The following is a 23176-nucleotide window of genomic DNA, read 5'->3' as shown; positions in this document are numbered from 1 at the left end:
GTAAAAAGTTCTGTTCTGAAACACTTAGTACAACTGTTCTACACCCTTATGTCAGTGAGTTAAATTGGCACTTAAAACTTACAACTTGAAATTAACCAGAGTACAGAAGCATTCTGAGCATTAGCCGGTGATAATGCACACACTTACTCTGAGGAAATCGTGGAGGATTGTCATTCACGTCACTAAGAGTGACATTAACGGTGGTCGTTCCAGCTAATCCACCCAGCTGTCCACCCATATCCTTGGCCTGGATAATCACTTCATAATATTCTCTTGCCTCTCGGTCCATGTTTGTTAATGCCGTTCGTATTATGCCTGCAGGAAAGAAACAATGTCACCATTTGCCTACACAAAACATTATAAGTAAAAAGCTCATTTAACATTTAAATGAAATAACAAGATTTTGTAAGGGGACAAGAAGAGATGCAGGCAGAAGTTGGCAGAACTGCAAAAAAATGTCCTACTGAAATCAACTTGATATCTTTCCATACAGAATTAAGCATGTCATTTGCAAAGCCAGATGTAATTGGCCAGATGCTTAATGTACACTATCAATATAATTCCTGTGGCATGTCCAATGATATAGCTCAAAGTACTGTATATTTTAAGTATACTGCATTGCGGTCATATGGACGTTTCACAAACCAAATATATATATATGTATATATCCGTTTTAAAGCTGCTTGCCTTGCACAAATAATTTGTATGTCTTTTTGCTGTAGTTTTTTTTATCCTGCTTGCAGTGAGACGAATCAACTTTTGGGATAGAATTACCAACTGTGGACAAAAGGTGGCAGCAGAGCTTCTCATACGATTTTCTTTGTTATATCATTAGTGCTGACTGACTGCTCTCCCTGGTTTGCACTGAAACTGAAGATATATTTGCTCTTCCTGAAAAGACTATCATAAGCCTGACCTCTTTATAGGGTATTTCCCTGAAGATCATGATTTTTTGGAACGTCTACTTTTGTTTTGTAAAAGCATATGAAGCTAGTTTCTGCATTGACATTCTGCACTGTGGAGAATTTCAATTAGGTTTCATCATGAAGTGATAAGAGCAGAATGTCTGAGTAGTGCAGTGCATTTGTCTGTAAGATGCAGAGGCTTAAAGGCCGGAAAGGTAACACTAGAATAGAAGTTTTTTTTTATTAATTTGTTTACAAAACCTTCATGATGTCAATGTGTAATTACTAGATATGTTAAACAGGTACTCCGCCCAAATTCTTGCTTTACATCATTGCAGCATAAACTAGTGAACTGGGTGAATAGCTACGCAATACATTAAATTACTCTCCACTTCTAAGTCAAATCAATGAATGCAATACATTTTTAATATACATTATTTGACTGCTTATAGAAACACTGCTGCTTAACCGTTTCTCTGCTTGTTTCTGTTTCTTTCTCCTCCAGGTGTGTTCATAGTTTTTTTTCCTTGTTTGTTTTAGACAGAACATGCCCACTCTGTTGTGATTATTGTATCCAGATCTGTCATTGGAACATTTGAAAGACCAGTCTATTTCCCACACTCCTGCCAGGTAGCTGAATAAACATAACATTTCCATCTTCAAGAACAAGTGTTTTCCCAGTTCTGTGTTGGCAGTGGCAGAAACGGCCTGGTAAGGAGGCATATATGCAAAAAAGGGAGCCTGGAAATATGGGTGCCCGAAATAGCCACTAGTAGAATACTGGGACATTTACTGATATTCTACACTTTTGTAGTGCAATTTACAATAGTAAAACAACAATATTCCACTGCATATAAACCTAACCCTATTCTCACACAGAACCCTCCTTCTACCGATGCCTAAGCCTAACCACCCTTCCTCTGATGCCTAACCTTAACCACCCTCCCCTCAGATGTCTAACCTTAACCACCACCCCTCCAATGCCTAACCCTAATCACCCCTCAGGGAGGCCTAACCTTAATTACCCTCCTCCTATGTCTAACCTTAACCACTCCTTGCCAATGCCTACCCCTCCCCCCATGCCTAAATGCCAAACCTTAACCACCACCCCTCCAATGCCTAACCTTAGCCACTCCCCCTGCCAATGCCTAACCCTAATATCCCCCCGATGCCTAAATGCCTAACCTTAACCACCACCCCTCCAATGCCTAACCTTAACCACTCTCCCTCCAATGTTTAACCTTAACCACCCCCCTGCATGTCTTACCTTAAGCGTCCCAATGCCTAACCTAACCACCCCCTCTGCACTCCTAACATTAACCACCCCCAAAAATGCAAGATATTGGGAGCCGCAGAAGTTTGGGTGCTGCTATTTGTGCCTGCTATTTTATCAGGCACCTCCAGCCCACATTTCCTGCATTAGCCGATATTAATATGGGCGCCTATAGTGTTGCCCACACTTCTGTGGCACCTCCGGAATCCAAATTTTCTGCTTCTGTCAGGGCACCACATTTGTAGCCACAGCGGACTTCCATTGAGCAATTTCCTCAGTGAGTTCAGTCTATGCACTGCCTTCTTCCAGACTGAACAGCATGATAATTCTGATCCAAGCAACAGCAGCTCCTACAAAGAGCCTGGTGTTAAGTCAGTCAGCTCTGTCCACAATATTGGACCTTTAAATGTAGTATTCTAATGATTATTAGGCTCAAGCTACAATACTAGGACTGTAGCAATAAAAAAGTAAGTAGTATGTAGTGTAGGAGGCAGTGTAGTACCATCTCTCACCCTAGATGGCAGAGTTGGAAGACAGGATAGATAGCAGAGGACTTCTGCTATTTTTGTATAGCCTAAATTCATGTGATCATAAGATCACATGACTGCATTTGCTTTGCACATATACTCAAGTGTATTAGTCAGCAGCATCGCTGCACTAAGTTGTCTGTTATGAGATAACTCGTGCATGGCACCAAAAAGGTTAATAACAATGCAAGCGAACTACAGTCATGAGATTACTGATTTCTTTCTTTCTTGGCATTGTGTTAGCACACACCTAAATGTGCCACCAGCAAACTACCAACATCTGCTTTTACAAAGGTAATCACACTTGCTGATGATCAGTTGATCATATGTAACTGATTAGCAGCATGTGACTGCTTCCCCTTTAAAACCTATGAAAATACTTCTGCATTTTGTCTTAGCATTTTGTTAAATAAATAATGTGTCGTTGTTCATCTGAGGTCACGTTTACCTAATTTTAATCTGCTGAGGATCCAGTTCTTGTGTTGCAACACAAGAATAGCATTTTAAAGAGGATGTACTCTTTTTTTCTCATGACTGTAAGTATTAGGGGGAAATCATAAGAAAAGGTAGGGGTGATATTTGCTTTAGGTGTACTGGTCACGCAAATGTTCTTGGATGCCAGAAAACATAGATTACTCAAAACGGACCATTTCATAGGGGTTCAAGAACAATTGAACCCCTTTGAATATCTAAAATAATTGTTTGAATCAGTGAGGATCACTAGCTGAATAAACTTAAAGAGAACCTGAACTGAAAATAAAAAGTCAAAATAACCATACACAGGTCATACTTACCTCCTGTGTAGTGCTCAATCTCTTTCTCCTCTCCTGCATCCCATTTGTCCAATGTGATCAATGGATTTCTCCATCCTCCATTTTAAAAATGGCCATTAACCCCTAACAGCTTCCTGGTCAGCACACTGTTAAACTGTAATATCACCCACTTGAGCCATAGGGAAACATGGACATTACCTTGCACATTCAGTTGTAACTGACAGCTGCTGATATATAACTGACAGCAACTGGTATATTTTAGTTCTGACAAAATATTGTCAGAACTGGAAGGGATCACTGTAAGAAGAAAATGGTGAGCCTTTGAGAGAAACTGACGGTGAGGTTAGTATGTAATAATCATTTGCAGCTACATCATGTGTTTGTTTTAAATAGTTTTCGTCACTTCAGGTTCCCTTTAAGCCTTGAAAATTAAGTAGGCTGACTTTTTTTTCTGTTTTTTGCCGGGCTGTCATTCTGATCCTTTTCCATTATCTCATTGAAAATGCTTCACAAATGGCGATACAAATTGCAAAGTAATAAAGATTCACTATCTATGCCACTCACTATGCTAAGTTCAAACATAAAATTAAGTGCATGGCATTTAAAAATAAAATAATCTTCTCTGCAGAGAACTGCATGGCTGTGAGATGCCAGTGTTCCTCACTATTCATCTTCTTTAGTAAATCACTGCCTTTAAGGTACTGTCTTGGGACTAGGGATGGACAGCCTTTCTTAATGTCACTGATTTTTTTTTACAGCAGCCTCCTTTAATTCTCCTATGTGGTGATTCTGTGGAAATCCAACTCCAGAGCATTACCTTCATTTCCTGGTCTTCAGTGACCCATGTTTCCAGGTGTCATTGCAGGTCTTTGTGTTAATTGAATATTCCTAGGTGCCATTACAGGTCTTTCAGTAAACTGAATGTCCCAGGTGTCATTGCAGGTTTCTTATCTCATTGAATGTCACCATGTGTCATTTCAGGTCCCTCAGCTAACTGAATGTCCCCAGGTGTCATCGCAGCTCTCTCAGACAAATTAATTTTCTTACATGTCATTGCAGGTCTGCTAACTTAATATTTCCAGGTGCCAGTAAAGGTCCCTTCAGCTAACTGAATATCCCAGTTGTCATTACAAGTCCCTCAGCTAACTGAGCATTCCCAAATGTCACTGCAGGTCCCTTAGCTAACTAAACGTTCTCAGATATCATTGCAGGTCCCTCAGCAAACTAATTGCAGGTCCTTCAGCTAACTTAACATTATCCTGTGTCATTGCAGGTCCCTCAGCTAGCTGAACAATCTCAGGAGCCATTGCTTCCTGGGTAGCGGCTCAGCTTCCAGTTGGAGGAAGCTAGCGGAGGCGGGGATCGGCAGGGGGTGCCTGAGGAGGCAATGCGGAGGAAGATGATTGTCAAGCTACAGATAAATAGCAGGCTAGCGACAAGCAGATTGTCACTAGCCTGGTGCTATTTTCAGGGGGGACAGCAGAGCCATGAGGGGGACTAGCAGCGGCAATAGAAGGACACAGAGCCATGTAACTGTGCACAGAACATGCCTCTGTATTCTATTAAGATTTAAAAATTCAACCTCGGGTTCTCTTTAAAGTGAAAACAACATAAAGAGATGAGAAATTACATAGTTACATAGTTAGTTTGGTTGAAAAAAGACACTTGTCCATCAAGTACACTTATTTTATGCAATTGTATCAATCCTCATGCTCCTAAAAATGATGTCTAGTTATGTATGTTTATAAACTTAGAAAAACAGATTTATTGATTTGTCTCAGCTGAAAGTAAGAGTCTGCCTCTGTATCTCAGAGTGCTCAAATATATGAATTATTGACCCTTTTTAATCTATTCTCTCCTGGCAAAAAACTGGGCTTCCCAGAGCAAAGCATTTTTGGCTGTAATTCCTTATCAGTAGTCCAACCATTCCGACTGGAGAAAAACTGTCAGTTGCATAGCTGAATATTAACTCTTTCAGGCAGAGAAAGAAGAAAAACATCACAGCATATTTGTGTGCTTGGCACTGTACATAAACATATCTATCTCATCATGTCACATGTCACGTAAAGAGAAACTCCAACCAAGAATTGAACTTTATACCAAACAGTAGCTGATACCCCCTTTTACATGAGAAATATAATGCTATTCACAAACAGACCATCAGGGGGCGCAGTATAACTGATTTTGTGCTGAAACCCCTCCCACAAGAAGCTCTGGGACCGCGGTACTCTGAGCAAACTGCCACAATGTAACAAGGTTCACAGACAGGAATTAGCTGTTTACAGCTGTCTCTAACAGCCAAAACAGCTAGGAGCAGCTACATAACCTGCCCACAGTAAAAATGTCACCATGTAATAAATGTCACAATGTAAATCGGGGAGAGGAAAGATTTTACAATGAGCAAACACTCACTAAATAATTTATACATAATTATGGTAAAAAATGAAGCACTTTTTTTACTACATTATTTTCACTGGAGTTCCTGTTTAAGGTTCCCTTCAATACTGTAGCTATGACTCAGAGATCAGCATTGGGAGCTGCTTCTGGGCTACACATATAGGAGAACTTGCTTAGTGCTCCAAAGGTTTTATGCATATTAACAATTTATATAATTCATAAATGCTCCCCCTTGTATCAGGAAAACATGCATCCTTTCACTGCTTTGAACACAGGTCAGATAATACACTTCTGTGAGCTATGGCTACAAATGAATAAATATGCAAACCACATTCACCAGCAATATATATCCTAATACGTAAATGTAATTGTTTTTAAAGTAAAACCTACATCTACTTTCATCAGAATTTGCCAGACAGAAAGCTTTGTTTCCATGGTACCTGAGAACAAAGATTGTTCATGCTCTTTGTGTGCACAACGTGACACGGCAGCAATACCATACCTGAAGGTTCTCCGAGTACATCTGTGATTCACTAATAAGATTGTATTAAATTGCAATATATAAATACAATTAATTAACTGTATAAATTGACAATTACAAAAAAATGTAGTTTTCTCAGTATTTACTCTTGTTAAAAGGTCTCTAAAAAATAGCAAATGCTTATTTTCCAGAAAAGACTCAAGTCACCACCACATGTGCAGTAAATGATGTGGGTTCTGTGCTTGCTCTGCTTTTTTGCCGTGATGAGAAGCTGCCATTTCCTGTTTCACACCTAGGGGGTGCTGTATTAAAAGTAATGTGTAAGATGGATTTATAATAAAAAAAAGATCACTTGAGGATTTTAAAGCACAGTAGTACTGTGCCTCTGGAAGTCAGACAATATATGCATATGCAAATGCATACAATCACACCTCTAACTTTCTTCCAAAACTGAAGTTTTATTAAAAATTAGATAACTTCCATGTCAAAGTAAGTAGTTCTTTCATACCTTATGAAAATGTGCCATAGTCTTAATATAAAGAGATAATCATGCATTGAAGATGGTTGAAGAAGCTTTTCACCTGTTTAAATAATGTCAAGCAGCAGTTATGCAATGAAAATACCGGGAAATACAGAGGATAGCCAAGGTCAGCGACATACTGCAATGAATGAATTAACAAACCTCTCTAACATTCTTGAACAATCAAGCGATAATGGCTAATGCTTGGTGCTTGGTTAAGATGCTTTCAATTAGGAGAATTCTCAACAGTTTCTGATAAGAGAAGTTTAATAATGGTGTTCACCTGGCATCTAGCATTCACATTCGGCTTTTGCCGACCTGAAAATCGCGTGATTTTAAGGTCGACAATAGATTTTTGGGTCGGCAGAGTACCCAGTGAAGCCTCCTCCCCCCCCCCCCCATCTCCCAATAGCCCTCCAATCAAAAAAAGAATCCTCTCATCCATCTTTGTAGCCTTTGCAGCCTATTGTCTGCCTGCCACCACATGTCCCACAGGGCAGCACTGGTACCATGTAAGGGCAGTGTTGCTGCATTGGTGACTGGCTATGCACTGCCAGTGAGACACACAGCTGTGTGTCTCTGCATACAGTAGAGAATATTTTGTTAACTGTGCTGTTGTTACCTATATATATAAAATCGGATGTGTGTATGTATCTGGCACCATAAGTCAAAAACACCTTGATTGATTTCAACAAAACTTGGTACACAGATGCCTTACTATGTGGAAAAATATGTTCTGGGGGTCTCATGCTCTTCTGCAGGGCCGGCCTTAGGTTTCACAGCGCCCTGAGCGAAACCTGATTTTTGTGCCCCCCCTTCATCCTCTTCCCGCGTACGCGCACACACACACACAGGCCCATATGCAATTCACCTTTTCTCCTGAGAAATCTCCCAGGACAGTGGTTCTCAACCTTTTTGACGATGTGCCACATCACGCTAAATGCTCAGGTCTCCTTCACATGTCACATATATATAATAGAAAAATTACTATTAATAACCATGAATGGATGGAAATAGTGCATTATCCTGAATACACTTAAAAATAAAATCTAGAACCTTTCAGGAATATTAATAAAAACAATCAGTGGGAGAGTTAGCCGCCCTCCCCCCCATTTAGAATGATATCACAGCACCGACAATTTGCACCACGCAACATAGCCGCCGTGTGCCCCCCCCCAAAAAAAATGCCCTCAGACTCAGTATAGGTAGGTAGGTAGCCAGGTATAGGTGCCCCCAGTATAGGATCTCATGTGTAGGTGCCCTCAATATAGGTTGCCAAGCATAGATGCCCCCAGTATAGGAAGTCAGTTGAAGGGCTCCATCCCCCCCCATAGGTAGCCAGGCATCAGTGCCTCCAGTATAGGTAGCCAGGTGTTGGTGCCCTCAGTAAAGGTAGTGAGCTATAGGTACCCCAGTATAGGAAATCAGGTGTAGGTGCCCTCAGTATATGCAACCAGCTATAGGCGCCCCCTTTGAAGCCAGCGCCCTGAGTGACCGCTCCGGTCGTTCGGGTCAAAGGCCGGCTTTGCTCTTCTGCACACCTAGACAGAACCGCAAACAGCCAATCAGATTTCACCCATTGACTTCAATGGGCTTCCATTCTCACAGTGATGAAGCCATAGTTCCCAAACTTGTAATAGTTGGTCACTTGGTGACTGAGGTTAAAAGTTCAGAGAATGTGGGCGGAGCATAAAACAGCCCAAATTTTAGCCATTCATTTTAAATGGGAAAATGTAAACTGCAGCCATTCTTAACCTTTGATAATCACATAATTCTCAAACTTGGCACATTTGTTCACTGCATGACTAGAATTAATATTCAGGAAAGTGTGTGGAGCCTACAGCAGCCAATCAAAATTCACCTACTGATTTTTAAGGGGAATATATAAATTGCTGCCATTCTTACACTGCTAATGGCAGGGATCTCAAACTTGGCACAATTGGTCACTGGGTGACTGTGATTAATATTCAATGAAGTGAGTGGAGCCTACAACAGCCAATCAAAATTCACCTCTTGATTTTCAAGAGGAATATTTAAATTGCTGCCTGTCTTACACTGTTAATTGCAGAAGGCTCAAACCTGCTACAGTCAGTCATTTGGTGAGTGGCATATATAGATTTATGATGATTTTTTAAAAATAAAAACACAGATGGCTCAACCGCAGAACACCCTAATGGAATGTGTGTCAGCAGAGTCTGGACAAGGTGCTCCAGCACCCAAGGCTGAGACACCAAAGTGCGCACCTCCATCCCTCCCTCCCCAGCCGTCACACACTGATTGCTATTAGACTAAGAGGCGCTAGAGGGCTCCCAACCCCCTAAAACACCTTATTCTCTAGTTATCTGGCTTGCAGTTACTGCCATGTATCCCTTTTACTTATTTCTCTCTGCTTCAAACACAATAGGGGGATGATAGTTGAGTAAGATGTGTGCCACCTCCTACACAGCGCCCTGAGGCTTGCCTCTGCCTCAGCCCAGCCCTGTGTGTCAGAGTTTTCATGCTAGTTTACATTTGGCATATTTCAGTCCAGGATGTGTAACATGGCCAAGTGTTTTGGACCAGATGAACGGCATCATGGTACATTACTAATGTAACACCTGGCTGAGTGGATTAGACTGGGCAAATTCCCTTGTGTCCTTCTGTCTCTACTCTGTGGCTGTGTATCACTTGTAACAGTGCGCTGAAACCTGGCAGCTAATTTTTGGACCGAAGGAACTCCCTCAGGGCCGTCTCTGCCTCTACAGAGGACTGTATAAAATCTGGCATGTTCCCTTGACTGGCCTTTGCCAGCAGCATAAAAAAGTATTTTACCTTGCTTTGTACAGTGGTTCACACGAGTCACTCGAAGGGCAACGTGAGGCACAAATAACTGATCTACCCCTGACCTTGTCCACATTTCTGGGTGCTGAAGTGTGGTGACGGACGGATTTGGTTTTCTGAATTTCAATAACCCAAATTCGAACATCAACACTGTTATTGATGTGACAGCTGTCCCAAAACATGAGCCATGTCCAATGTGAAAAAGCCTTTTGCAAAGATGGCAGGATGAGCTATACTATTAGGGACTACTTTGAAGGTGACCGAGGAACAAGCTGAACTTTTACCACTGATTGATGAAGTATTTATAATCATATTATTCCCATTGTTTTAGGATGTATTTGTAGATACATTCATTTGTAATCCCCATGTTCTATTCATTGCTAAAAGTGTGCGAGTTACTGATTTCACCATCATCATGCTACCCAGTTACCCAGGGCTAAGGTTCATTGAAAATACGAGTATATATAGTGACAAATATTTATAATCCCATGTACACAGACTCCATTTTTATATTCTGTATACTAATCATCTGTGTATTTTTGAGCATCTGGTATGGCAGGAAGTATTTTGTTCACACTCGGTAAAGACCCTTTATTCCAGCATTCCTCATGATTTTGGAATTATAGTCATGAGATATTTTTAGACAAGGTGGAGGTTGATGGGAGACTCCATAATCTATTTATCTTGTCTTTGCAGAATTTTCTTCTTGAAACTGCTATTTTTTTTTATGGGAGTGCATCTCAAGGTGCAGAGCAATGTGATGGGGAGTTGGGGACACTCTTGCCCCATACTTCCCAATCCTGTGAAGTGGCCAAAACATGCATTTTTCAAAAGCACTTCTGCCACACTGTAACAGGTGACAGAAATACTAGCAATGACATTGTCTTGTGGGCTGCTGTAGAGTTGGAACTTCTAAACTTTGAAAGTCAAATCAGTTGTAATTATTGCAATCTATAACAGATATGATAACAGATATAAGATTTTATTATTGGCTCATCTCTTTAAACTGTCACCAGACACATGTTTAGAAATCTCATTATATTGAAGGTCAAAATGATTGCATTTGTACAAGCTCAGGGTCTTTAACGCCCCATATCATCTGTGGACACAGGATACTATGTAAAGCAGACCTGAACTCAGAATTTCCTCTCTGCTCTAAACAATAAGCAACAGCATCTTTAAAAAAACATTTCTTTGTTACAGCTGATACAAATGCTGCAAAAAAATCTGCAGTATATCTACTTCCTGCTTTCATGAAAGCAGACATAGGGTTAACATTCTGTGTTTACAAATTAGATGCTCTGCCTAGGAATCCAACTGAGTCCAAGTGAATAGGAATAGTCAATCCCTGTGAATAGGAATCCAGCTGACACAGCTGAGAGATCAAATTACAGTTGTGATTAGTCACAGATAAGGGTAATTAGGCTAAAATTTCTAAATGCATACAGTGTGCATTTCTCTATGTTTTCCTTCTGTCCAGTGCAAGAGTTCAGGTCCACCTTAACCTATTTTAGTTCCTGGATGTAGAAACTACGTCCAGGAACTATGCGCGCTACCGTGCGCTCCCGCGGCCGATCACGCGCGTGCACGCGCGCTCCCTGCCCGCAGTTTGTTAGCCAGGCAATCAGTGAATCGGGCTATGGTGCCCGATCACTGATTCCTCTCCCCTGCTGAAAAAGCGACAGCTTCTCTAGGAAGCTGCGCATTTTCTGGCTGTTGCCTCCCCCATGCGTCTCTCTAAGCGTATGTTACGCTTAGAGTGACGTCATGTAAACAAACTCATGGCCGCCATCTTGTGGCCAAAAAGTAAAACTACAACTAAAAGTAAAAAAAATAAAACTCAAGACACATTTACATTATAAAATTATTGTTCACATCCCACACTCCCAAAAATACCCAAATAAAATGTTTAGTATAAAAAAAAAAAATATTACAATAAAAAAACAACAACATGTAAATATTTACCTAAGGGTCTAAACTTTTTAAATATCAATGTAAAGATGAAATATTTCTATATTTTTTTATTTTAAACTTGTAAATAGTGATAGATGCAAAACGGAAAAAATGCATCTTTATTTCCAAATAAAATATTGTCGCCATACATTGTGATGGGGACATAATTTTAACGGTGTAATAACCGGGACATTTGAGCAAATACAATACGTGAGTTTTAATTATGGAGGCATGTATTATTTTAAAACTATAATGGCTGAAAACTGAGAAATAATGCATTTTTTCCGTTTTTTTTCGTATTCTTCCTGTTAAAATGCATTTACAGTAAAGTGGCTCTTAGCAAAATGTACCCCCCAAAGAAAGCCTAATTGGTGGTGGAAAAAACAAGATATAGATCAGTTCATTGTAATAAGTAGTGATAAAGTTATAGGCTAATCAATGGGAGGTGAACATTGCTCAAGTGAAAACGACGGAACGCGAATGGGTTAAGGTGGTGGCGAAACCATACTTGTTCTAGGATTTTGAACATAAACCCCAATAATTATGAACTAGGTATTTATTATAATTATGAACTAGGAACAAGTATATACTGTACATGTGCAAATTGCTTACAAACAGGCAAGAAATGTAGTAAACCTGCCTTATTACATTCAGTTAAACCCTATCCCAGGAGGAATACATCATTACCTCATGTGCAATATATTTCAATGGCATTGCTGCTCCCCCCTGAAGTGTCAGCGCTGCTGATACAGTGATTATAGTGTCACTGTACAGCACCAGGGAGAGAGCAGAGTTATTGATCCCAGCCAGCGGGTATCCATCCCAAACAGAACTGAGGACAATACCTGGAACAATTAACCCTTATGATCTACAAGCATATTTCCAACACTGTGCTGCTGTTAATGTTATGTATTAACATATTAACAGCAGCACAGTGTGGGGAAGATGCATGGAGATCATGCAGGGTCATTTGCTCCAGGTATCTTAACCTCATACATGTAAAAACTACATAACAAAAATGTACAGTAATTTCCTTAAAGGATAATTATTGCAAAATATATTTAAAAAATAGATTTAAGAAAAGGACGACTACTATCTGTGTGGAGAGTTGTACAGTGGGTGGACTTACACTTGAGAAATCAATAAATTCCAGCTTAAGAGGGTCAAATATTGGGGTCGATTTATACATGGGGTCAACTTATATCCGAGTATATACGGTAAATGGAATTTCATGTAAATTAGTGAGACATTTTACAAATGCATATGAAAAATGTAAAAATGCGCACAAATTTAAAAAAAAATTAACAATCACAAATACAGACAGAAAATTGCATGTACAGTGGCGTAGCTAAGGAGCTGTGGGCCCAGATGCAAGTCTTCCATTGGGCCCCCCCCAAGCACTCTATACGTAACAATTGATACGGCGCACCAAAACCTGCCACAGGCAACTACAGTGTCAGAAGTGCAAGAAGGGAATGGGGAACAGTTTATTAATGATTACCACTATTCAAAGTATCTAGAAGTCATTATTATAAGCACAGGACCAATAGAGCACTAATACAGCAGTTATGCAGGTTCTGGGTCTTCTTACACATAAACAGTGCCTAGATTGCATCTAACTAACCACAAGACCAGTGTAATTCATATGTGTCTGTACTTAAAGGGAGGAGTTAGCGACACTGCAAAGCAGGTCATTTAGGATGAGGTGCACACCTGGTAAACTGGGCGCCGCCATAAGCCCTAACACAATTAGTGGCTATGGTGGTGCCTACCTGATAATTTAGATGCCGGCACTGCTGACAGGAAGCGGCTATGTCCAGGCCTGGCTATGGCCAGCAACTATTAAGTAATTTGAGCTTCTGAGTTCAGCTATTATAGCTTAACTTTGGCAGGATAGAAGTGATAACAGTGACTATGATAGGCGCCTGGCTATGAACAGCACCTAAGTAATTTGGACACTGGAGTTTGACTGATATAGCTAAACTCCAGTGAGATAGTAGCAGCAACAATGGCTATGGTCTGCACTTGGCTATAGCCAGTGCGTATGACGTAATTTGAATGCCATACTTAGGCTTTTATAGCTGAACTCTGGCAGGATTGCGGTAGTGACAGTGGTTATTGTCAGCTGCAAGTGGGATTGTGGCAATGGGCGCAGCGGGTTTCAGCTACACTAGCTGCGAGGTTAGTGTTAGGCATAGATAGGGGGAGGTTAGTGTTGGAAGTAGCCATAGATGGGGGGGAGTTAGTGTGAAAATAGGGGTACAGTGAGGCATAGTAGAATTTCGGTGTGCTTACTGATAAACTACTATCATGGACGGGGATGCTCATCTGGATCCAGGTACCCGGGTAAACCCAGGGACACGACCATTTTTACGCTATCCGGGTCGGATCCAGATCCAGATACCTGGGCCAATATCTGGATAGCTCTATGCGGGTATCTGGCTGCATAATCCGGATACCCGCGGGTACCCGCGGATATCCGACGGATATCCAGATCTGGGTACTCTAACAAGGGAGATGATGTCATTGAGCCAATCAGAGGGCTGCCAGCCAATCAGAGGGCTCCCAGAAGAAGCCCTAGCAACCAATCACAGAGGGGAACTCTGGCCAGCCCCACCTGACCTCATTGAGCCAATCAGAGGCCTCCCAGCCTAAGCCCTGGCACCCAATCACAGAAGGGAACCCTGGCCAGCCCCCCTGTGTAATAAGGAGGGCCGGCATGATGAGACAGATCGTCCTTGCTTGTGTGGCTGGCTGGTCACTGACAGACTTGCTCCAGTGCTGTTGGCTTAGCAAGTGCTGCCTGTATACATTGCTAAACACCTTCACTACACTATTGTTCTATTGTTTTTTTTAGCTAGCTAGTGTAATTGCATTCACTCAGTTAGGTCCTGTCTGTGTCTGTGTGGCTGTGCAGGCCAGCAGGACAGTATAGGTTAGGGAATAGGATTACTGTGTTATTGTATTGTATTATATAGTTAGTTAGTACTGCAGTTAGTTGTTAGGGAGAGTAGTACTGTGTTAGCTTACTACAGATTACTGCAGTGCTGCTGTGCTGAGCATTGTCAGTGTGACAGTTAGACAGATAGTGTGCACTGTCTGTCCTCTACTCTGCGGTTTGTCACTCCGTGCTGATTTGATTAAAGTCCAAACCGATTTCATTAAAGTAAAAGTACCCCACATAATTTGGTGACATCATCATGTATAAGTTGTACTATGTCTGCTGGCACCGGCAGCCAGGGGAGGGGCAGCAAGGGAAAGAGGACAGGGAGCAACATTACGGCCACCCTCAGAAGGTCTGCCGTGTCAGTGTCGACCCCAGCGGGCAGCCTACCCTCAGTCAGCGAGCTTTTCGCTCCAGGCGCCACGATTGAACTTAGGGCTGTTAGCCGCAAGGAGTTTGAGGTGGATGTTCTGGGTTTTGAGGAGGGGGGGTATGATGTTGATGATGGGATGCAGGAACATAACTACCATCCACAGGATGGGGATGTCATTTCTGACTCTGAGGAGGAGGATGCATCGGTGGGCTTGGCACGGAGGATCAGCATTCCCGTGGAATTCGGGACCCAGCACATCCTTCTTCCGCTACCACCAGCCGCACCACTCAACCTCCAACCACCACAGGGAGAAAAGCCGCAGCATCCCATTCAGGCCGCAGCGGAATCTTCACCTCCCCAATCTGGCGGTTTTTCACTCTGGCGGGTATTAAAAAGTACTACTCGAGCAACCCTGATCATGGATTTTGAATAGTAGAATAATAAGAAAATTACAACTATTTTGCTATCAGGATTTCCTAGTGCCCATTTTTCTGGATGCCCATTTGAAATGAAGTGTAAACCCTCCCTCCTCCCTACTGTGCACTGCACTAACCACTAAGTCTGATGTGTGGATCTGTGCATTGGCTATATACTAATCTGTGCATGCTTGTAAAATCATGGATTTAATATAGCCCTTATAACTCCTTCAGGGATATCTGCTGGCTTGTGTTTGCTAAGGCTCAACACACACCATACAATCTAGGTTGTTCAATCTTACCACTTTCATGTAGTATAAGAGCTTATCCAACCAATCATTCAAGATATTTTCAATCTGTTGGCCCTTATACTACATAGATTTGGTAAATCTGTACAACCAAGATTGTATGGTGTGTGTTGAGCTTAACCATTACATGCTTCTACTTGCTATTCTGTAACTGAATATATCTGGACATTTTCAGCATTTATTTCATCTGACCATGAACTAAATTTAATTTGAACTTGTTGATCCAAATGGAAACTGCTATTCATGAATTAACATAAGTCTATTGACCATTGTTTATGTCAAGTCCTCAGACTTTGAATACAGAGAAAGCGTGCTCTTCTAGCATGCCTGCATATGTTCTTGTCCTTACCAGTTTATGTCTATGAAAAAGGCACCCAGTATCTATTTTAAGTATGTTTTAATATATTCTTTTATATTTGGATGCGAGTAAATTATGTTTTTTACCATTAGTTTGATAGAAAACTCATGTGCGAGTCCTTGACATATTCACATTAGCCTACTTTTTCTGGTCCTGTTGACTTAACAGCTAAGATCTCATTACATTTTTTATTTCAGCTTGTTAGCATGACTGTAACAAGTCATCATTTGAAATAAAGTGGAATAGTATAATAATGTCTCCCTAGTAAACAAAGAAAACAATTTTTTACCTGTATGTGTAACTGAGGGCCAGCTCTAAATATGCATGCTTTCCTTCTGTCTTAAATCTGTGCTGAATAGAATAACCTGTGTATTATTGATAAAAGCAACTTTTTGCTTCCCATAAACTGCTCAGGAATGCACTTTTAAGAGCCAGACAGCCTTGTGCTTTAGGTCCCTCTAGCTGTGGAGCATCCTAAGGAAGGACCGCTGCTTCAGAAACCAAACTCTGAGTAGCTCATCCATGCTACAAACGAGCTGCCTAGAGTTTCTGTCTTAATTGCTGCAACCTGTCTTGCTGCTCTGTTGTAGTTGGATATTACCTTTTAGAGGTCAGCATGAGGGAAAAGTGGGTTTCTCCATGGCATCATTGATAGTAGTCTCACCTTGCAGTGCTGGGACAGGACACTATCTGCATGGGTTCTGTATGTTTTCCATGAGCTTGCGTGAGTTTCCTCCAGGCTATCTGGTTTTATTTGCCAAAACACCCTGCTAGCATAATTGTGTTACCCGGCGCAAAGAAATTATGAGTTGTTTAACCACTTGAGCACTGAGGGGTTTTTCCCCTTGTGGACCAGAGCAATTTTCACCTTTCAGCACTCCTTCCTTTCATTCGCCAATAACTTAATCACTACTAATCATAATGAATTGATCTACTGTTATATCTTTTTTTTTGCCACCAATTAGCTTTCGGTGGTACATTATGCTAAGAATTATTTTATTCTAAATCAATTTTAATAGGAATAATTAGAAAATAATGGAAAACAATCATTAATTCTCAGTTTTTGGCCATTATAGTTTTAAAATAAAATGTTTGACTGTGGATAAAAGCCACATTTTATTTGCCCATTTGTCCCGGTTATTACTAAGCTTCAAATAATTCCCTAGTGCAATGTATGGTGCCAATATTTTATTTGGAAATAAAGGTGCATTTTTTTCAGTTTTGCATCCATCACTAATTACAAGCCCATAAATTAAACTTAGTCCCTAAGGTAAATATTTATGTATTTTTTTGTCATTTTTTCAATGCAAACATTTTTTGGGGGTACTATGGAAGAGTGTGGCAGGGAAGGAGTTAATTTTAAATGTAAATGTGGGTATTTTTATTAAAATAAATGTATTTATGTGTAATTTTACTATTTGGCCACAAGATGCCCTCACGCATTACTTCCTATTCGCGTAGTATACGTATATGAATAGGTAGTAATGCGTGAACAAGTTACTCAATGACGTGTTACTCAACCTTATTGATGCCGATGATGCAGGGACTTCGATTAATGAATGGGAACTCGGTTCTCATTCATTGATCTCCCTTCTAACCGGTGGCGAGCACTACCACGTGGGAGTGAATGGCAACCATCCACCGCAATAGACCCTACATCCCTGGGACATCAGATGAAGTCCTGCAGGACATAGATATACTGCAAGTAGTTAACAAACACTATATTCATACCAATATTTCAAATGATTATGTCATTTGAATTCTGCATGCACAGGTTAAAGTGACATTTCACACGTCATGTGCATGACGTATGCACTCTGGAACTAGTACAACATTGTGTCATTTTAACAACATTGCACACACAATTAGACTACACAATATCTGTCCACTTATTGTCAGAAACAATCTGCTAATTGGAACAGACTGGATACGCAATATCGTCTGTTTGTCATTTAACGTCATTGTACACAAGGCTTTAGATGATAGTAGGGACTATGGCTATGGTAGGGGCTTGATTGTGAGATCTGCTAAGAACAGCTAGTGACATGACTATGTACTTAGTTAATTGTTGCAGATGATGTCAGTGCTATGTAAGCACACAATAATAACCAGTGCTAATGTCTCATCATGGGAATAAACATTATTTTGAAGGCATTACACTTGAACACCAAATATTTCTTATAGGTATGGGGAAGTATAGTACACCCACAAACGTGTTTAGTGTTTTTATTTAAAGCATGTTTTGAAAAAAAAAAAAAGGTTACTTCTTAGAGGGGCAACTGAAAATGACTATAAAATGAATGACTGAATTTAGTGCACTTTTGTCATTTTAGGCTAATGATAGCGTAACAGTGTTTTATAGAATGAGAATAGAGGCCATGAGATGGATTGCAAAGGGGATAGTGGGACTTAGATAATTGCAGGGAGAGGCCTGCCAGTAGGATGCATTGCCAGGAAAGTAATTAGAGTAGAGGAAAAAGAAAAAAAAACAATAGTGAAGAGCATGGTAAATTATATGGAAGACCTTGATCATAATGGGAGAAATAATACTATTTGAGGAGTGGGCTTCAAATTGTATAGACAGAGTTCTTTTGGAGAAAGAAAATGCAGTAAACAAATGGACCACATAAAGAGCATAATAAGTTACAATTAAATCATCACTTAGAGAAAATCGCGGATTAAAAGGCTAACACTGAAAGGAATTGCAATCTCTGGATGCATGAAACAGAGATGATCAACATGAAGCTCCCTAACCCATTAGTTGCCAGGGTCTAATACCACTATTCAATCACCCATGGTGCTGATCAAATCCTTTTATGGACTTGAAGGTTTACTAAGGACTTCAAACTCATACATTTTCTAAAAACAAAGATTTTACATAATTGAAGGGAAAAAGTTGGATTTTGCATGTTGCCTAACCTCCTTAGCAGTAATCTCCACAGCTCATATCAGTAATCCCGTGCCTGAGTGAGTTATATGCAAGAGCTGCTGCAGATCTCTCTGTGGTATGTTTCTTTCCTTGTTTTTGGGGTCTAAAAGTTTGTGAAAAAATGCACAGCTTTTAGACCCTGGATCTGGAAATAATTGTAACGCTAGGGAGGCTAATACTTGTGTAAATGTTCTTTGTATTCTTGTTCATAACACATAATGCAAGTTCTAACAACCCCCTGGATACAAGTGATAATAAACGTGAGTACATATGAACTGCGCTCATATAACCTTTCAAATTTCACATTTAGTATTAAACAATGCCTTAAAACTCAAATTGAAGCATTTGTATGTATGCACTTCAGAGAGCATTCCTTTACATGATTTAAAAGTATGAAAAAAAGAATTGTATGAAAGCATTGCAGTTTTTGCAAAATAAAATACCTCCAGCATGAATTTATACATTCTCATTTATTCTTCAGAAATCTCCATCTGATTGCTCACTCATACTCATGCTCTTCTCAGCACCGTTATTAGTAATATCATAGACCTGTGAAAGTGAGACTGTAACGGATGAAACACGTCTACTTGGTGCTGAAATATTTTCTGGCAGTTCTCAGGCTTGACTTATTGGAGGCAAGCCAAAGCTCACCATCTATTTTTAAGATGTTTTAGCTATTTATCAACATCAGGTCTCTCCTTGTATTTTGAATGCTAATTCTTATGTACTTGTGTTGGGAAGTCTGATCATTTATGATTTTTTCGTAATAAGCTTTTTCGGAAGCAGCAAAGGCATTGGAGAGAAATCTACCAACCTGAGTGGGGAAAGGTTTTCCACACGTGGCCATAGTGATTGCTGGCTGGCAATCCAGGTTTATGAATACCGCCTAACATTTTACTTTAGCTATTTTCTGTTGTTTCTTGTGTGCTTTTGTCTTTGATACACTGAACCCCAGTATATTTCACCAAACTAAATCCATAAATAAAATCTGTGCATAAACTGGGGCTTAGAACATTCAATAGGAACATCCCAGCCAAATCTCTCTCAGTGAAGTCTAACATCCTTACAGTGCTAGTGATAGAAGGTTATTATTGTAATTTCCTTTTACAGTGGAAGAGAACTCAGTATCTTTTAATTCTTGGATGGCATTATCAACTCTTACACTATTGTATTCTGATTGTGTCCTTGGGTGGCGAGAAGCAGTTGCTGCATGATGTATTTGCTATAACACGGAGAAGAGACATTGGGCCATATCCTATTGCTAAACTTGCCAGCGCTAAGCACTGGCGAGTTCATAATTTAGGCAATGGGGGCATCGCATAATCCTATTCAACTTAAGACCTCCCCAGGTGGAAAAGAACTCGCTTGGGTAATATAATCACTCAGCAAGTTCTTTACACGCCCTTTTCATGTCTCCAGGAAGCGATGCTTCTCGGCAGACATGAATGTTAGCATACACCTGCAAAGAGCAGGTCTAAACATGCTCACGCATGTGTTGCGCCACTGCTTCTGGTGGTCTCCTTTAATAAGAAGACCCCCAGAGCTCCCCGTCGGGTTGCTGCACATCTCTAAAGGCCCCAACGTAGCTGCGCTGTCACCCGTGTCATTATACATGCCGCAGCTAATCACCCGCCGACTTTCTCCGCAAGTTCTGTCACGTGATTACAGTGTATTGCAGCGGCAGAAGATGGCCAGGAATGTTTGGCGAGTGTGCGCATGTGTGGGGAGTGAGGCTATGGTGATGAAGGACAGCACCACAGTGTAAACCTTGCTCCCCATTGCTTGGAAAAAGGGAGCATTGCTCAGGCTTTCCTCTGAGTAGTGCTCCCTTAGGATCCTCGCGCCATGGCAAGGTGATAAGTAGCTTGCACATGCTTCTTATCACCTGGAATAGGATATGGCCCATTGTCATTTAAGGATACCCTTGGCAGCTTGATTGGCAAAAAATGTACAAGGGAAAGAAATGTTTGTGTGCTTTTTATTTTTCACAAGGATTCTTACTAGGTAATCGTCTAACAATTTATACAGGTGGTGAGACATAAACTTTATAGCACCCTTAAGAATATAAATATACCTGAGTAAAGATGAGATCGGCACCATCCAACTCAGTAATTATTGCTCTTTTATTAAAGACAGGTAAAGCACATGTTACAGCACCGTTTGAGTGTGGCTGATCTCATCTTTACTCATGTGAAACTGGGCTCATTGTGCTTCTGAACCCACTGATCAGGCACATCACTGCTGCTTCACAGGTGTGCATCCTTCCTTCCTTGAAACAAAAATATAAATATGCCCTAATGTCTCCTCTGTGTCATGCGGAAGGAAACAGGTGGCATTGGACCTGTGATCCTTGATTCACCTGCCTCCAGGCACAGGGCACTGAGCATGTGCTGAAAAATGCTTAGAGGTTTTTCCAGACTTAGTTGTAAATGAAACCAATAAACATATGTTTACTAAACCTCCTCCAAAAGCTCCAAGTGAGTAGATCAAAGATGGTAAAGGTAAGGCCTGGGATAGGGTGAGGACTGCAGGATGGAGGGACCATCAATTCACACAAATTTGTAAAAGTGCTCAGATAGTTGCAAAGATACTGGGAAACTGATTTAGAACATATACCAACATTTTCAGCTTGTTTTAAATACTAACTTGGCTTGAAAGCTAGGAAAGAGACAAGTGTACTGTATAGAAGACATATTTGGCAGCCCAGGGGTAGACTGTCATGGTTAAAGCAGATGAGTATTAGAAAATCTCACTAGTGTAGAATGCCAGCAAGTGGGCTTTTTACAAATATGTAAGACTGCAGATCTTAAATCCCTATTCCAGGAATAAATATTTTAGTTTTAGATACTGTGGTAGAGAGTTAGAATATCTTTTGAATTTTTATTGTTGCCTAAGGGCTTCAAGTGTGATCATTTGGGTCACTTCCTGCCCAAATTGGCAGTGGGGAAAACACAAAGCATTTTTTGTAGAGTGGCGCAAAGTTAGACTCCACAACTACTGTAGTTTATATTCCTGTCTGTCAAACTCTGTTCCCAGGACTACCAGTTTTTATAATAAAGTCACAAAGTCCCATGGAAGTGAGATAAAAGTTTTTCAAAAGAAAGCACAAATGACAATAAAAATTTGCTTTCTAACCCATTCCCATGCTATTTAAAACTTAAATGAAATAGGGCTTCAATGTCTGTTTTTGTCCTTCATTCCTAGAAGTACTGTAATTATTTAATAACACATAAAGCAATATGAAATACACAGAGACAGCTAGTTAACATTGTTTTCACTAGGCTGACATGACTATATGATTGTGTATTTTACTGTGAATCCTAACTACTTCTAACATCAGTTTTCCTGAATAAGCCAAAATAGCTTTTTTTTTTTTACCTTGTTCAATATTGCCTGGATAAATACGATAGAGACAGAGTTCGATAGATTAATTTGACAGTGTGCGCTAATGTGCAAAATACAGACTGATGGGTCATAGTCAGAATCTATACCGAGGGGCTATCGTAGCTGCTGTCACTCCCTTCTGCTTGATGCTCCTGTCACCTGATATGGGTTGATTAACTGAAGCTGATAAAGGCGGAATGTAAGGAAGGGAAGGGAAACATCTTCTCGACCACTGCTCACTTGTCAGTCATTGGTCATTAGAACTCACTGATTGCAGTAATGTTGCCATAGGAGACCAGGAAAGACAAGAGCTTGTCAGAAGGCATGATGAGGAATTCAGACAGTGCTCTAAAATTGCTATGTGGAATATGGCAGCAGCAGCACACAATGGTGAAGTGGTCATTACTATACTTTCTTATACATAAAAATAGTAGAAAAATTGGCAAATGTAATGTACATAGCAACATATATGGAATTGTCAGTTTTGAAGTCAAAAATAATAGCAATAATAAAACCAGAATGTTTAACAGGCACGAACAATATAACAGCATACCTTTGATATGTGACACCAAGATATACTGTTAAAAAAACACTTTTCAAAAACAAAAAAGTAATTGCTTTAGTGAGGGTGGAGTCAACATTCACCATTTTTGATAGAATACTGTACAACCTGTCAATTGTTTTTGAGCTCCAATCCTGCTTAAAATATTATTTTCCTAATTTTATAGGACAGGAAAATCTCTTGCCAAAATTGCCACTTCCTGTTTAACTGATGCTGAAAGCGCTAATGTGGCTGCAATGTCAGCACATGGTGC

The 23176-nt window shown here is 40.4% G+C and overlaps 1 protein-coding gene across 4 annotated transcripts in view; it reads right to left on the bottom strand.

Moving 5' to 3' along the window:
• CDH20 (cadherin 20) overlaps positions 1-23176 on the bottom strand; it is a 556554-nt gene that overhangs the window by 32865 nt on the left and 500513 nt on the right. For all 4 annotated transcript variants that reach the window (XM_068236743.1, XM_068236746.1, XM_068236744.1 and 1 more), the window contains one exon: positions 148-315. In XM_068236743.1, coding sequence (XP_068092844.1) covers positions 148-315 — 168 coding nt within the window. The remainder of the gene's footprint in view (positions 1-147; positions 316-23176) is intronic.

This window comes from Hyperolius riggenbachi, chromosome 5 (genome assembly GCF_040937935.1).
Source record: "Hyperolius riggenbachi isolate aHypRig1 chromosome 5, aHypRig1.pri, whole genome shotgun sequence".
Classification (NCBI taxonomy): domain Eukaryota; kingdom Metazoa; phylum Chordata; class Amphibia; order Anura; family Hyperoliidae; genus Hyperolius; species Hyperolius riggenbachi.
This window is presented reverse-complemented; position numbering and strand designations above follow the sequence as displayed.